Genomic DNA, 13413 nt, shown 5'->3' on the forward strand with positions numbered 1-13413 from the left:
AAAACCAAAGATCCCAAACTTTTTATGCCTTGCCGAAATAGTACAAAGATAAAAAAAATTCACCTAGCTGTCTGTTAATATTAGGATGTGGGGGTTTTACAAAAAAAGAATGCAGATGCTTAAATGAACAACGAAGGTTTGCCAACCTGTGCTTGGGCTGGTAGAAAAAACAGTTGTCAGAAAAAAAAAATGTAATACATTCTATAAATCACATAAATACTTGGCAATATTTATTTATGATGTGATGAGCTTGTGGAATGACTTTTATTTAATAAACATTAAATAAATTATGTGCAAATGAAACCAGAATGATATCAACTTGACATTTATAGTTTAGAGAGCGTTATCTTTCTAGACCTAATCCTGAATTTCTGAATTTGATAGACAGAAAGTTGGTTGTGCAACATCGAAAAGAAATTAGTAATTTTATTTTGTGAGCAGATGTTCATCATTCCAAACAAATTGTAAATATTGTCTGTGGGACAAATTAGACATAATGGCTCAGAGAAAGGAGATTTTGAAGAAAAAAAAAAAAGCTAAAAAGATAGATGATTGAGAAAAGTATGCGATCCAATTCCTGTCTGAATCCACAGTTCGCACTGCAATCTGTGAACAGATCTGGGGATGTCATTAACTTTGTATTGACACCCGCAGAGGTTCGCAGAGGGAGGTGTGAACTGCCTGCGAGGGACATGTGATGTGGGAACCGGCACTGGAATTGCACTGGTTCCTGCACCGCAATAATGTGAACCGGGGCTTTGAGTACTGATCCCGAATGATAAAGAGTTTCATGAAGACGTGTGTGTATATACTGGAACTCCAGGCACACTTTTATATACATAATTGAAATACATACAGTATACACTGATCAGCCATAACATTATAACCAGCCTCCATAATATGACTACCCACTAATATTGAGTAGGTCCCCCTGTTGCCACCTAACAACTCTGACCCATCGAAGCATGGATGATTTGATTTTCTTTCCTTCCACCCTGGGGAGCCTTCCTGACCAGCAGAACACAGTGATTACTGCTAGCAACTATAGCTGCTGGCAATAATCGCATGTAAAAAAATCTGAAAAGCTAGTCTGTATCTGAACAGAGTTTGTAAATGCAGTGTCAAAGTTCATTTTTGACAGCAGCAGTTGTAATAGCTGCTATATTTACACAGCAACCCCTGGCTGTCATTTTGACAACAGGGAATTGCGGCCTGGGGGGGGGGGGGGGCGTCAAGAGGGAGTGGCAGCAGGGGGGATTTTTTCAGGCATGCATAGCATAGCTGGTTAAACTACCAAAAGAGTTTGTAGTTTTGTTCAGCCAGTCTTGTTCACACACCTCTTCTAAGATAGAAAGGAATCATAGAGAACCCACTGGGTAAGGGTAATAAAGAATAAACAAACACGTGAAATGGCTCTAGCCCTTCAAAATACATAGAATTAGAAATAAACTAGAAAAAAAAAGGGAATCTAAGGATGTGGAACTCCCTTCCACGGTTGGTGGTGTCCGCAAGGAGTGTCAATATTTAAAAAAAAAAACTTTTAGATGGGCTTCTTTGCGAACAGAATATAAAGGGATATAGGAAATGGTAGTGACATAAACACACACACACTAACACTGGATGGACTGGTGTCTATTCAATCTTGCCAACTAAAACTGTGATTGTAGAACCAATCCCATATCACATTTTATACCTTAAAAGATATACATTTTAACTGGGACAAAACCACCAGAGATAGACAATAATATGTAGTGCCCGAAACCCATAAAGACAAACATTAGCAATGGTCTGCACTATAATATTTAATTATTTTGTATTTTATAATCTCTATGTGGCTAGATTTGATTGAAAAGTTACACACGTTATTGTAAGAATCCAGGGCTTACTACGCATGCACCAATGGCGTGTTGCCGCAAGAGGAAATCCATGCCAACTGAGCATGCGCCAAAGACGCCTCGTAAACTCACACCTGTGCAGAAGACTTGATGGAAAAAGGTAGGAAAATGCCCAGGAGGCGCACAGGAACTGACCTCAAGCTGATGGAAAAAGGTGGGAAAATGCCCAGGAGGCGCACAGGAAGTGACCTCAAACTTCCCTATATAAGCCCAGCCCAGACACTGCCAACTTGCGGGATTATCTTCAGTCTCCCCTTGTTCCTGTGCTATTGTGTGATCTGTCTGAACTTGTTGTGACCTGGAAACCTATTTGACTACTCTTGATTGCTGCTTGCCATTGACCTCGGATTTGTACCTTGACCATTCTACTTCTTTGCCCCTTTTGTACTCAGCTGCCAGATTGGAACCGACCCCGGCTTGGATCTCCACCATTCTTCTTCTGATTAACCCTTTTATACTTTGTTGCCAAACTGGAGTTGACCTCGGCTCGGATCTCGGACTGAGGCTTGCACGGTGCTCCGCACCCCTTGCCCCTGTGCCACTCGGTGTTCACCAAGTTTCTGTCTCCATCTCCAGAGGCTTCAAGGACCTGAGGTGCAAGGGAGGCCTCCCCACTACTTCGGTCTCATATCAGGTACGTGGCCATCGTGACAGTTATATATTATGTAACACATTTCTACCACTGGCAATCTGTACAGTGCAGAGACCTGCCTCATTAAAAAAGATCCAGCCACATTTAGAGATTATAAAATAAACATGCCAAGATGAAGGGGGCGTATCCAAGCCCCCAAAACGCGATGGATGTCTTTCTAATGATATTCAGTTAAACCCTTTTGGACTTTCAGACCTGGCAAAGAAAAATGTTTCTGGATGGTTATACCACCTAACAATTTATTATCATGGCTGCTGTTGTGGAGATTTTTATGGTCAATTTCTTAAAGTATGTACACCTGTCACAAATATTACACTCTCTTTGCTGTTTTATCTTATGTTATATTATCTTATATAGTACGTTAACTTTTATTATTTATTATATTATATCATTATATAATATTATATTACAGTATATATACACAGGTATATAGACAATTACACTTTCTTTGTTGTTTTATATTACTGGGAATGTAACAAGAAGAGCGGGCACACACCAAAGTGGGTGGGAACATCCAAAAATCCAATGGTGGACAGGAAAATATGTAGATAGGATTGGCAGGAATATATCACCAGCATTGTGTCCCAAGCGCTAAGAGCTGTGAATCAAATTCCTGTATAGATAGAGGAGGGAAGATATCCCCACCAATAGATAAAGAAACATATAAAACAATAATGTGGCGCTACAAATGTGAACAAATAAAAAATCGTATCCGGATGTGGACCTATGAAGTTCAAAGTATAAATGAGTGTATGATAAAAAAAACAATCAATGATGTGAAAATGGTAATAAGTGAAAAAAATGAAATTATTATTATTATACAGTATTTATATAGCGCCAACAGTTTACATAGCGCTTTACAACTTGAGGGTAGACAGAAATAAAAGGATAAAAAAGAACACTGTTCAAAACAAATGTATAAACGTTGTGGGATAATCCATCATGAGAAATTAAGTAAGTGCATAAAAATGATAACAAATGATAAGGTTGGCACGCTTCAGCTGTGTCCCCTGTTGCCATTTCGGATGCAATTTCTTACTGGCTGACTTGTTTATATATACTGCAATGATCACACACGACCCTCACACCCCAGATGATGTCCAATAGGACGAAACACGTTGGGTGACGCTTGTGGAGTTATTGCAAACTGCTTATACAACTAAAGGATACTAGCGTATTTTTATTGGAATTTTTGTAAGTGTACACCCCCTTTTTTATATTAAACTTACCTTACAGTGTCACACTATGTGCGGTTGTATTGTTTTTTATACCTACTACCATGGATCACTTTAACATCTGATGAGGTCCACCGCACAGTCTGGAGCCTGCCTTTTGATGTTGGAACCTTTCCCTCAATACCGGATGGGGCTCATCCTCTAAACATTGACCTTTCCATGCTGGTTCCATTGGAGGTACTCCCTCACGACTGCCTGTTTGACTCAAATGCTGTACAGTATATGAGCCCACCATCTCTGGTCAGCGTGCCAACCTTATCATACACTCATTTATACGTTGGACGTCATAGGTCCACATCCAGATACAATTTTTTATTTGTTCACATTTGGAGCGCCACATTGTTTTATATGTTTTTTTGCACTATATGTCTAATAGAGTGTTGGCAGCTTAAGTTTCTATGTGTAATTTTCTATTTTTCCATTGTTTTTCAATAGATAAAGAAAACCAATGAGGGACGAAGACATCCCACCTATATTTTACATGTCATTTTTACATGGTTGAGCTCAGTGATGGCAAATCTTGGCACCCCAGTTGTTTTGGAACCACGTTTCCCATGATGCTCATGCACTCTGCAGTGTAGTTGAGCATCGTGGGAAATGTAGTTCCAAATCATCTGGGGGTGCCAAGGTTTGCCATCACTGGTCTAGCTCTTTAGGTTGTACTATAACTTCCCTGAGATACACAGGATGAGTCTGCTCCATGACATGTACAGTGCACCTGGAATATATTCACAGCACTTCACTTTTTCCACATTTTGCTATGTTACAAAATAAATAAAATTCATTATTTTGTTCAATCTCACAAGCAATACCCCATAATGACAACGTGAAAGCAGTTTGTTTGAAATCTTTGCAAATGTATTAAAAATAAAAAACTAAAAAATCCCATGTACATAATTATTCGTAGCCTTTGCTCAATACTTTGTTGAAGCATCTTTGGCACCAATTACAACCTCAAGTTTTTTTGAGTACGATGCTACAAGCTTGGCATACCTGTTTTTGGGCAGTTTCTCCCATTCTTATTTGCAGGACCTCTCAAGCTCCATCAGTTTGGATGGGGAGCGTCGGTGCACAGCCATTTTCAGATCTCTCCAGAGATGTTTAATCGGGTTCAAGTCTGGGCTTTGGCTGGGCCACTCAAGGACATTCACAGAGTTGTCCCATAGCCACTCATTTGCTATCTTGGCTGTGTGCTTAGGGTCGTTGTCCTGTTGGAAGATGAACCTTCCCCCCAGTATGAGGTCCAGAGCGCTCTGGAGCAGATTGTCATCAAGGATGTCTCTGTACATTGCTGCATTCACATTTCCCTCGATCCTGACTAGTCTCCCAGTTTCTGCCACGGAAAAACATTCCCTCAGTCATGATGCTGCCACCACCATGCTTCACTGTAGGGATGGTATTGGCCAGGTGATGAGCGGTGCCTGGTTTCCTCCAGACATGAAGCTTGCCATTCAGGCCAAAGAGTTTAATCAGACCAGAGAATTTTGTTTCCCATGGTCTAAGAGTCCTTCAGGTGCCTTTTGGTAAACTCCAGATGGGCGGTCATGTGCCTTTTACGGAGGAGTGTCTTCTGTCTGGCCACTCTACCATACAGGCCTGATTGGTGGAGTGCTGCAGAGATGGTTGTTCTTCTGGGAGGTTCTCCTCTCTACACAGAGAAATGCTGGAGCTCTGTCAGAGTGACCATCGGGTTCTTGGTCACCTTCCTAACTAAGGCCCTTCTCCCCTGATCACATAGTTTGGCCGGGTGGCCCGCTCTAGGAAGAGTCCTGATGCTTCCAAACTTCTTCCTCTTACGAATGATGGAGGCCACTGTGTCATTGGGATCTTCAATGCTGCAGAAATATTTCTGTACCCTTCCCCGAATCTGTGTCTCTATACAATCCAGGTCTACAGATAATTCCTTGGACTTCATGGCTTGGTTTGTGCTCTGACATGCACTGCTAACTGTGTGACCTTATATTGACAAGTGTGTGCCTTCCCAAGTCATGTCCAATCAACTGAATTTACCACAGGTGGACTCCAATCAAGTTGTAGAAACATCTCAAGGATGATTAGTGGAAACAGGATGCACCTGAGCTAAATTTTGAGTGTCATGGCAAAGGCTGTGAACGCTTATGTACATGGGATTTTTTCCTTTTTTTTTTTTAAACAAATTTGCAAAGATTTCAAACAAACATCTTTCATGCTGTCATTATGGGGCATTGTTTGTAGAATTTTGAGGAAAATAATGCATTTAATCCATTTTGGAATAAGGCTGTAACATAACAAAATGTGGAAAAAGTGAAAACTTTCCAGATGCACTGTAATTGTATTACTCCTATGCCTGTTACATGAACAGATACATGCATACCTGTGTCATATTATTGGAGGCTCCTTTGTTGTTGGTCAGTTTGAGTTTACTGAATGCCACCTCTTGCCGCATCCAATGGGCACCTGTGTTAGGAGAATCAGGATGTTGGTAAATTCTGTTCCCTAGAAAGAAAAATGGAAATTTTACCAGATCTAATATTAATAGTATTTCATTTTATCAACACACTTATGCAGCGTTTTAGTCTAAACTCAAAAACTATACTGTATATTGCAGTGTATTAGTCCTTTCAATGTCATGACTGAATTACTTATCTTTTTATTTCAGCATTTGTTCCCTTAATTTTAACCTGCTGATCTTGCCAGTAACACATTTCCTGACCTAGGGTGATAGTCAATGAAGCACTGTGCAACAAACCCCTCCCACTCTTCTCATATTTATAATATTGGGGGGGTGCAGGTGGGGTGGGGTGGGGATTTGGTGGGAATGGGGGGGTTCTGTATTTTTACAGAATAAACCTGATAATAGCTTATAACATTCTCTGAGATTTCAGCATCCTGGATTTCTGGCAGAGTCAACAGATGTTTTTTTGTACTTACTGAAAATATACTTACCCTGGGTGTAGCAACTATATCTGGATTGGTAAGGTGCAATATATTACATTTTTCTTCTTGCATTATATACACTTTAAAGGTCCCCTGTCTTGATAGAAATAGGGGGCCTTTCATTGCTAATCTCCTAAAAATACGAGTGTGGCTTCAGTGATTTTGTGTCACTGACTGGAAACAGGTATGTTGTAATGAAATGCCCAAAAAAAGTTGAAAATCCTTACCAAGGTATCAGCATCATAATCAGTAACCATGCTTGTAGTTCATAATACGATAACATTTGACGGTCTCTAGCAAGCTCTAATATGGGTCTTCTATTGCATCTCATCATGAATCTAATCACATCTATTGCTCCATCCCTGAGAAAGAGGGGAAAGCCTTATCCCCGAAATGTGTTGACTTCCCTTGATGTCCTTAACTAATAAACTGTAGCACCCGCTACTTTAGGAAGGTGCTGGAAGTAGGATTTTTGTGAGTACAGGTAAATTTAATTAGGCCTAGCTATAATCTAGGCCTATTTTTTTATCTGTGCGGGCTGGGAGCTGCCTAGAGTAGCAGCAGGTGACATGCAGCATCACTTCTCATGGATTCTAGAAGAGAGGAGGGGAAGAGGGGTGGAGCTGCCTGGGGTGTTCTGAGGAGCTCTGACCAATCCCCAACTTGGATTGGTAGGGGGCAGGCCTCCTTAAAGTGATTGTAAAACTTTGTTTATTTTTTTTTAATAACAAACATATCATACTTAACTCCACTGTGCAGTTTGTTTTGCACAGAGTGGCCCCAAACATCATCTTCTGGGGTCCTCTAGCAGCACTCGCGGCTCCTCCTCACATCGGTAAAGCCCCTGGGAGAAGCACTCTCCCTGGGGGTTACCTTTCGGGTGCACTCCCGAGTCCAACATTTGCGTCCATAGACACAGAATGCTGGACTCGGCCTCGCCCTCTGGCGCCCACGTCATTGGATTTAATTGACAGCAGCGGGAGCAATGGCTGCGCTGCTATCAATCTATCCAATCAAGACACGAGAACTCTGGGCAGAGAGGAAGAGCACATCGCCGAAGGAACGAAGGGCTCAGGTGAGTAAAAACGGGGAGGGGCTGGGGGGCTGGTCAGTGTCAGAAGTTTTCTCACATTAATGCATAGGATGCATTAAGGTGAAAAAACACGAGGGTTTACAACCCCTTTAAATACCTAGAGTCAGTCCTGCTGGGGAGGAGTTGTCGAGTGGAAGAAGCTGGGGGGTTGTCGGCCCTTGAGGTACTCCCTAGTCTGGGGGGGGGGGGTGACATTGGGCCTGTGGGGTTTGGGTGCAAGTCGGAGCCTTTCTGAGAAACAAAGAAGGATCTACACAGGAGGCACAGAGAGGGACAGAGAAAGACAACAAGTCTCTAGGAGGGATCCACCAGATTGCAGCCAGGAGGGCTGGTCAGTGACAGGCACAGTTGTGAAAGTTGGGGAGGCATGCCGGAGCAGACTGGGAGTGTGCAGTCTGAGATAGATGTAGAGCCAGCAGGATAGACTGTGATGTCATGGGCAGTGGAGTCAGGCAGCTGCAGTCGGGTGGGCTGGCAGGGCCTGAAGAGGACTGACTGGGAGCAGTAGTCAACCATAGGACAGCTAGCATTGAAAAACTTTCTCTCACTATTTGTTGCTACACTAAAGGGGTCTGCGGTTAGGGTTGCCACCTGTCTGGGATTCACCCGGACAGTCCGGGTTTCAAATTGTGTATCCGTTTTTCAGACTGCCTGAAACCCAGACACAATATTCATAAGGGACTGTGGTTCCCCAAGTAACCACAACCGCCTAGTAAATAGGTGTGCGCACGGGCCCCATCTCCATACAGGGACAGGAAAGGAGAAAGGGTTTTGATCTACTCCTCCTCCTCCCACCCCTACTCCTACCTGCCAACCCACACTCAATCCTCGGCGTTCTGTGCCTTAGAAAAGGTATGTGTGGGTTGGAAATTTGAAGCTCAGGAACCGGCAGATACATCGTGGATGAAAGGTGTCGATACCTGAGCCTTCACCTCAGGTGAGTGAGCTGCCACCATCCAATGTCTGTGACTGAAGTCTCCCCCCTCCCTCCCTTCTCTCTCCTGCCTCCGAGCGAGTGAGTAGGTAAGAGGTAAGAGGGACTCAGATGTAAAGGGTGCCCTGTGGAGTCTGATGTAAGGGGGGCTTTGGGAACCCTAATTTAAGGGGGAATGCATGAAACTCTGATGTGTATGGGAGGTTTAGTGGTGAGCAGAAATCTTCTTCCACCAGAGTTCTCCTTTACATCAGAGTCCACAGTGTTCCCCCTTAAAAAATGTTTTTTCGTGCGCCACTAAAGTGTTTGGGTTTGGATTGAAGAAAAGGTGGCAACCCTACCCGCGGTCCCTGCCTGCAAATGGCAGTTGGTAAGGGCTGACAGAGTCAGAGTTGGGCCTACTATGTGCTAGTTGTGCCTGGAACCAAGTATGGTACAAGAGAGTGAGAAACTATCTACAAATAAGCATTGTGCTGGAGGAAACTGGAACTCTAGAAGAGTAAATAGAGGTTCCAACTGATCATCCAATTGATACTACTATTGATTCTGGGCATCCCATAATTTCCCTTACCCCATCCAAGTTCAAATCCCTCAATAAAATACAAAACAAGCATATGGACTGTTTATTGTCTCAAGAGTGACTGGGAAGTGAATGCCGGGCCGGGCAGGGTGACAGGTAGACCACAATATCTAGCAGCCCCTACGGGGGGTACCGCTACAAAACATTTAAATTAGACCTCTGGGAGGTATTAACTTTTGTACTGGGCCCTCCTCAATACCCACTCCAAGGTATCAGCATTAGAACCAGGACACTAGCATTGTCAGGAGAGGTCGACAAGGGAAGCTTACATAATCATTAATGACAGGTTTCTTTTAAAGATGCATTCAGGCAAAAATAGGCTCATAAAGACATGGATTAGCGAGTTTGGTGTGGAGGAACCTGACTGGCCTGCACAGAGTCTTGACCTCAACACGATAGAATACCTTTGGGATGAATTAGAGCGGAGACTGCGAGCCAGGCCTTCTCGACCAACATCGGTTCGTGACCTCAGAAATGCACTTCTGGAAGAATGGTCAAATATTCCCATAGACACACTCCTAAACCTTGTAGACAGACTTCCCAGAAGAGTTGAAGCTGGTATAGCTGCAATACGTGGGCCAACTCAATATTGTACCCTACGGACTAAGACAGGATGACATTACAGTTTATGTGCGTGTAAAGGCAGGTGTCCCAATACTTTTGGTAATATAGTTTATATGGATTTTTTTATCATGTGTTTCAGCAATCCAAAGTTCGTGTGCCGGTCCTTATCTATTCAACATTTACAGAATGCCTTTTATTTTTTCAATGAATTGAAGGCTTTCTCTGATTGTATGATGTGGATAGGCAGGGAAGTGTCATCACCAGCTTCACTTCCTCCAGTTACAGAAAGCACAGAACCGGACAACTTTCGGTACCTGTGTACAGATTTCTGTTCGTCAGAAGCTGATTTAACGACCAGCTTTTGTCGAACGGTCTTGTTGGAAAACCAGCATTCGATCAGTGCTCACAGCAAATGGCTGCAAGCGCTGATCAGTGTTTTCTGGTGGTAGGGGAGTCCTCGCTGTCAAAATACAATAGCACAGCAGGAGAGATCCCTGCAATACACATTTTTGTGTGGATGAGGTGATCTGTCAGTTTTTTGTTTTTTTTCATACAACCAAGCTTTAAACCAGTCCAAGCTGGACCAAGGTAACTTCATGACCTCATAACTGGAAATTCACGTCATTATTTTGACGTTAAATACTGGGATGATGGCTGCAGCTAGATGCCATAACACCATTTTCTTTCCCTTAGGCAGCTTGCTTTCAGATAAAAATGGTCCCCCGCAACTTCCGCGGCTTACTTTACCGATCACTGAGCCCGGAAACCATCCGGTGATGGCAGTGTCTTTCTATAGAGATAAGCGATGGCAAGATGGTCACTGCTCATCTCTATGCCCTTGGAGGGCCGGAGCAATGTCTGACATCACTTCCGCTTCTTGGGCCATGTAAACATGTTTTGTTTTTTCTTAAAGCAAAAGATAACTTTTTTTTTTTTGATCTTTTGCTTCTAAAGGGTAGAGGAGAGATTTGGGGTCTTTTAGACCCCAGATCTCTGCGTAAAGGGTTGTGTACATTCCTTGTGATAGCAATAAAAGTGATCACTTTTTTTTTTTTTTTTTAAGGAGACCGTGTAAAGAAATTTTGCGCACAGTACTGAGCGCATACTTAGGTCACGCCCACATATGTAAACGGTTCTTGCACCACACATGTGGGGTAACGCTGCAAACATCTGAGCAAGAGCAATAATTCTAGTGCTGGGTTTGTGGGTTTGATATACAATTTAGACAGTAACATTAGCAGAATGGAATTTACAGATACTTAGATACTAAAGACCATAATTTGCTTTGAGTGCAATGCAGATTTTGCCATGTACAAGACAATCGGACATTTTCTCCAATCTTGTTGTAATCTACAGTATGTATAGATCAATATAGATAATTGAATGCTCCCCATGAATGCTCTGTAGGCAACAATATAAAGATCATACTACATATATTAAAATTAGTCATAGGTAGATCGAAATTTGGCCGGTTTGGCAGACACGATTTGATGAACGGTAATGTTGGAAAACTTTTGTCGATCAGCGACTGCAGCAGGATGTAGAGATTGCAAGTACAGAGGATACGTTTGAGGTAGAATTGTTGTGTTTTGAACTACCAGATTTGTAATTCTATAGCCAGCATAGGGGTTAATAGAAATAGAGAAATATGGAAGCTGCAACTGATGACATCATTTTCATATGCTAGTTGCATGGCTGTCTTTGATTTCAATACTTAAACTAATCTAAAACAGTTTAGGAAAATCAAAGCGAGGTCAGAATTACTAATCTGTATTCCTGTTCTAGGTCAGTAATGTAAAAACGCATCAAAACCACCGATTCAGTATGGCCAGGCAAATAGCATTTTCAATGGTGAATCAGCCTCTCTACTTTTCTGTAACATGTGGCATCAAAGTGGTATTTTATTTCTCACCTGGCATGTTACCCTCAGCTTTGCCACATTGGATCCATTTTCCTCCTTGGAATCTCCAGTGATTTTGATCTGCCAGAACTACTTCCACATGTAACGTGTACTGGGCAAGAGGATCCAGACCTAACACACGGTAACTAAGGAATGGGAACATGCGTCTGTAAGAGAGAACATACGCCTATGTTATAAATGCCAGATATGATAAATAGCCATGTAGCTTTATAAATACGTAACATGGTATCAGACACCATTATGGCTTATAGTAATAGAATGCATTTCAACTACCTTTCTTGAAATGGCATGGAAGCATACACTTCATGGAGTGAACTGATACAGTAAAACCTTGGATTGCGAGCATAATTTGTTCCAGAAACATGCTTGTAATCCAAAGCACTCTTATATCAAAGCAAATTTTCCCATAAAAAATAATGGGAACTCAAATGATTCGTTCATAGCATATATTCATAAGTCCTTCAGTTTATAGGCCATTCCAGTTTATAGTCCATATAAAAAGATTATATGGACTATATTTTTTTGTGTAACCATAAAATGTCAATCCACAAATGGAAGCCTCCTAGAAGCAAAATCCAGTAGGAGCTACAGAATATAAAAGAGAAGAGAGGAGCCTCTAAGTGTAGCAATATGGTTACATTTAATGAAGATACAACATTAAGCAACTCACATGGTTGATGATTTAAACAGGCACATCTTAGTATGCAGGCATCTGGGGTAAAGCTATCAACATAGACCATCCTCCACATCGCCGGCTCTCACCGCTGTCAGTCTGCAATTGTAACCGGGAAGTCTACCCTGCAGTAGAGCGATCTGAAAGCGAGGCTTGAAACGCTCGTGGAGTGAAGCGTGGAAGAGATGACGTTGATAGCGGTGCGGAGGATGGTCTATGTGGACAGCTTTACCCCGGATGCCTGCATACTGCCTGTTTTAATCATCAACCATGTGAGTTGCTAAATGTTGTACCTTCATTAAATGTAACAATATTGCTACACTTAGAGGCGCCTCTCTTCTCTTTTATACTCAGTTGTGACGTGATGCTACTTGTATATCAAGACATCGCTTGTATATCAAGTCAAAATTTATTAAAAAATGTTGCTTGTCTTGCAAAACACTCTCAAACCAAGTTACTCTTAAACCAAGGTTTTACTGTATCTGGGAATGCCTTTTACCTTTTGCAGGAAATGCAAGTGCCAGTTATCTGAGCCAGTCTGATGAGTGAATTGTTGAGCATCTAGTTCACCACGAAAAGCCCAAAAATAGAGGTCAGTTCAGCTTGTCTTTGAAAGCCATAAGAAGAACACTTATCTCAGCAGAAGTCCAAATTCTATATATCTGTGCTCTGGAATTTGGACCACACCAGGGTACTTTAGGTGAAAAAAAAAGCCTGGTCAGTTTCTGGACTTTACACTGTCCCTAAGGTGCCTACATAGTTCCACTGCCATGGTCAACGTCACTAGGAAGAGGCACCATCATCACAGCACTGCTCATCTGAGTCATGTGGTATATAGCTATTAAAACCAGGGAATGTGGCCCTTCTTCTACTGACATTGGTGTAAGGGAGCATTTACACTGACAGCCAATGAAAGGGAATTCTAAACTAATCACCAATGTAACAAGGAT

General features: G+C 42.2%; 1 protein-coding gene across 1 annotated transcript in view; it reads right to left on the minus strand.

Annotated features, from left to right (window-relative positions):
- The window catches only part of TBX21 (T-box transcription factor 21), an 89767-nt gene that overhangs the window by 40518 nt on the left and 35836 nt on the right, over positions 1 to 13413 (minus strand). Inside the window, exons 2-3 of the mRNA XM_073608087.1 lie at positions 11782 to 11936; positions 6136 to 6257 (exon numbers count right to left, since the gene is read on the minus strand). Coding sequence (XP_073464188.1) covers positions 6136 to 6257; positions 11782 to 11936 — 277 coding nt within the window. The remainder of the gene's footprint in view (positions 1 to 6135; positions 6258 to 11781; positions 11937 to 13413) is intronic.

Source organism: Aquarana catesbeiana, linkage group LG12, assembly GCF_042186555.1.
Source record: "Aquarana catesbeiana isolate 2022-GZ linkage group LG12, ASM4218655v1, whole genome shotgun sequence".
Lineage (NCBI taxonomy): Eukaryota > Metazoa > Chordata > Amphibia > Anura > Ranidae > Aquarana > Aquarana catesbeiana.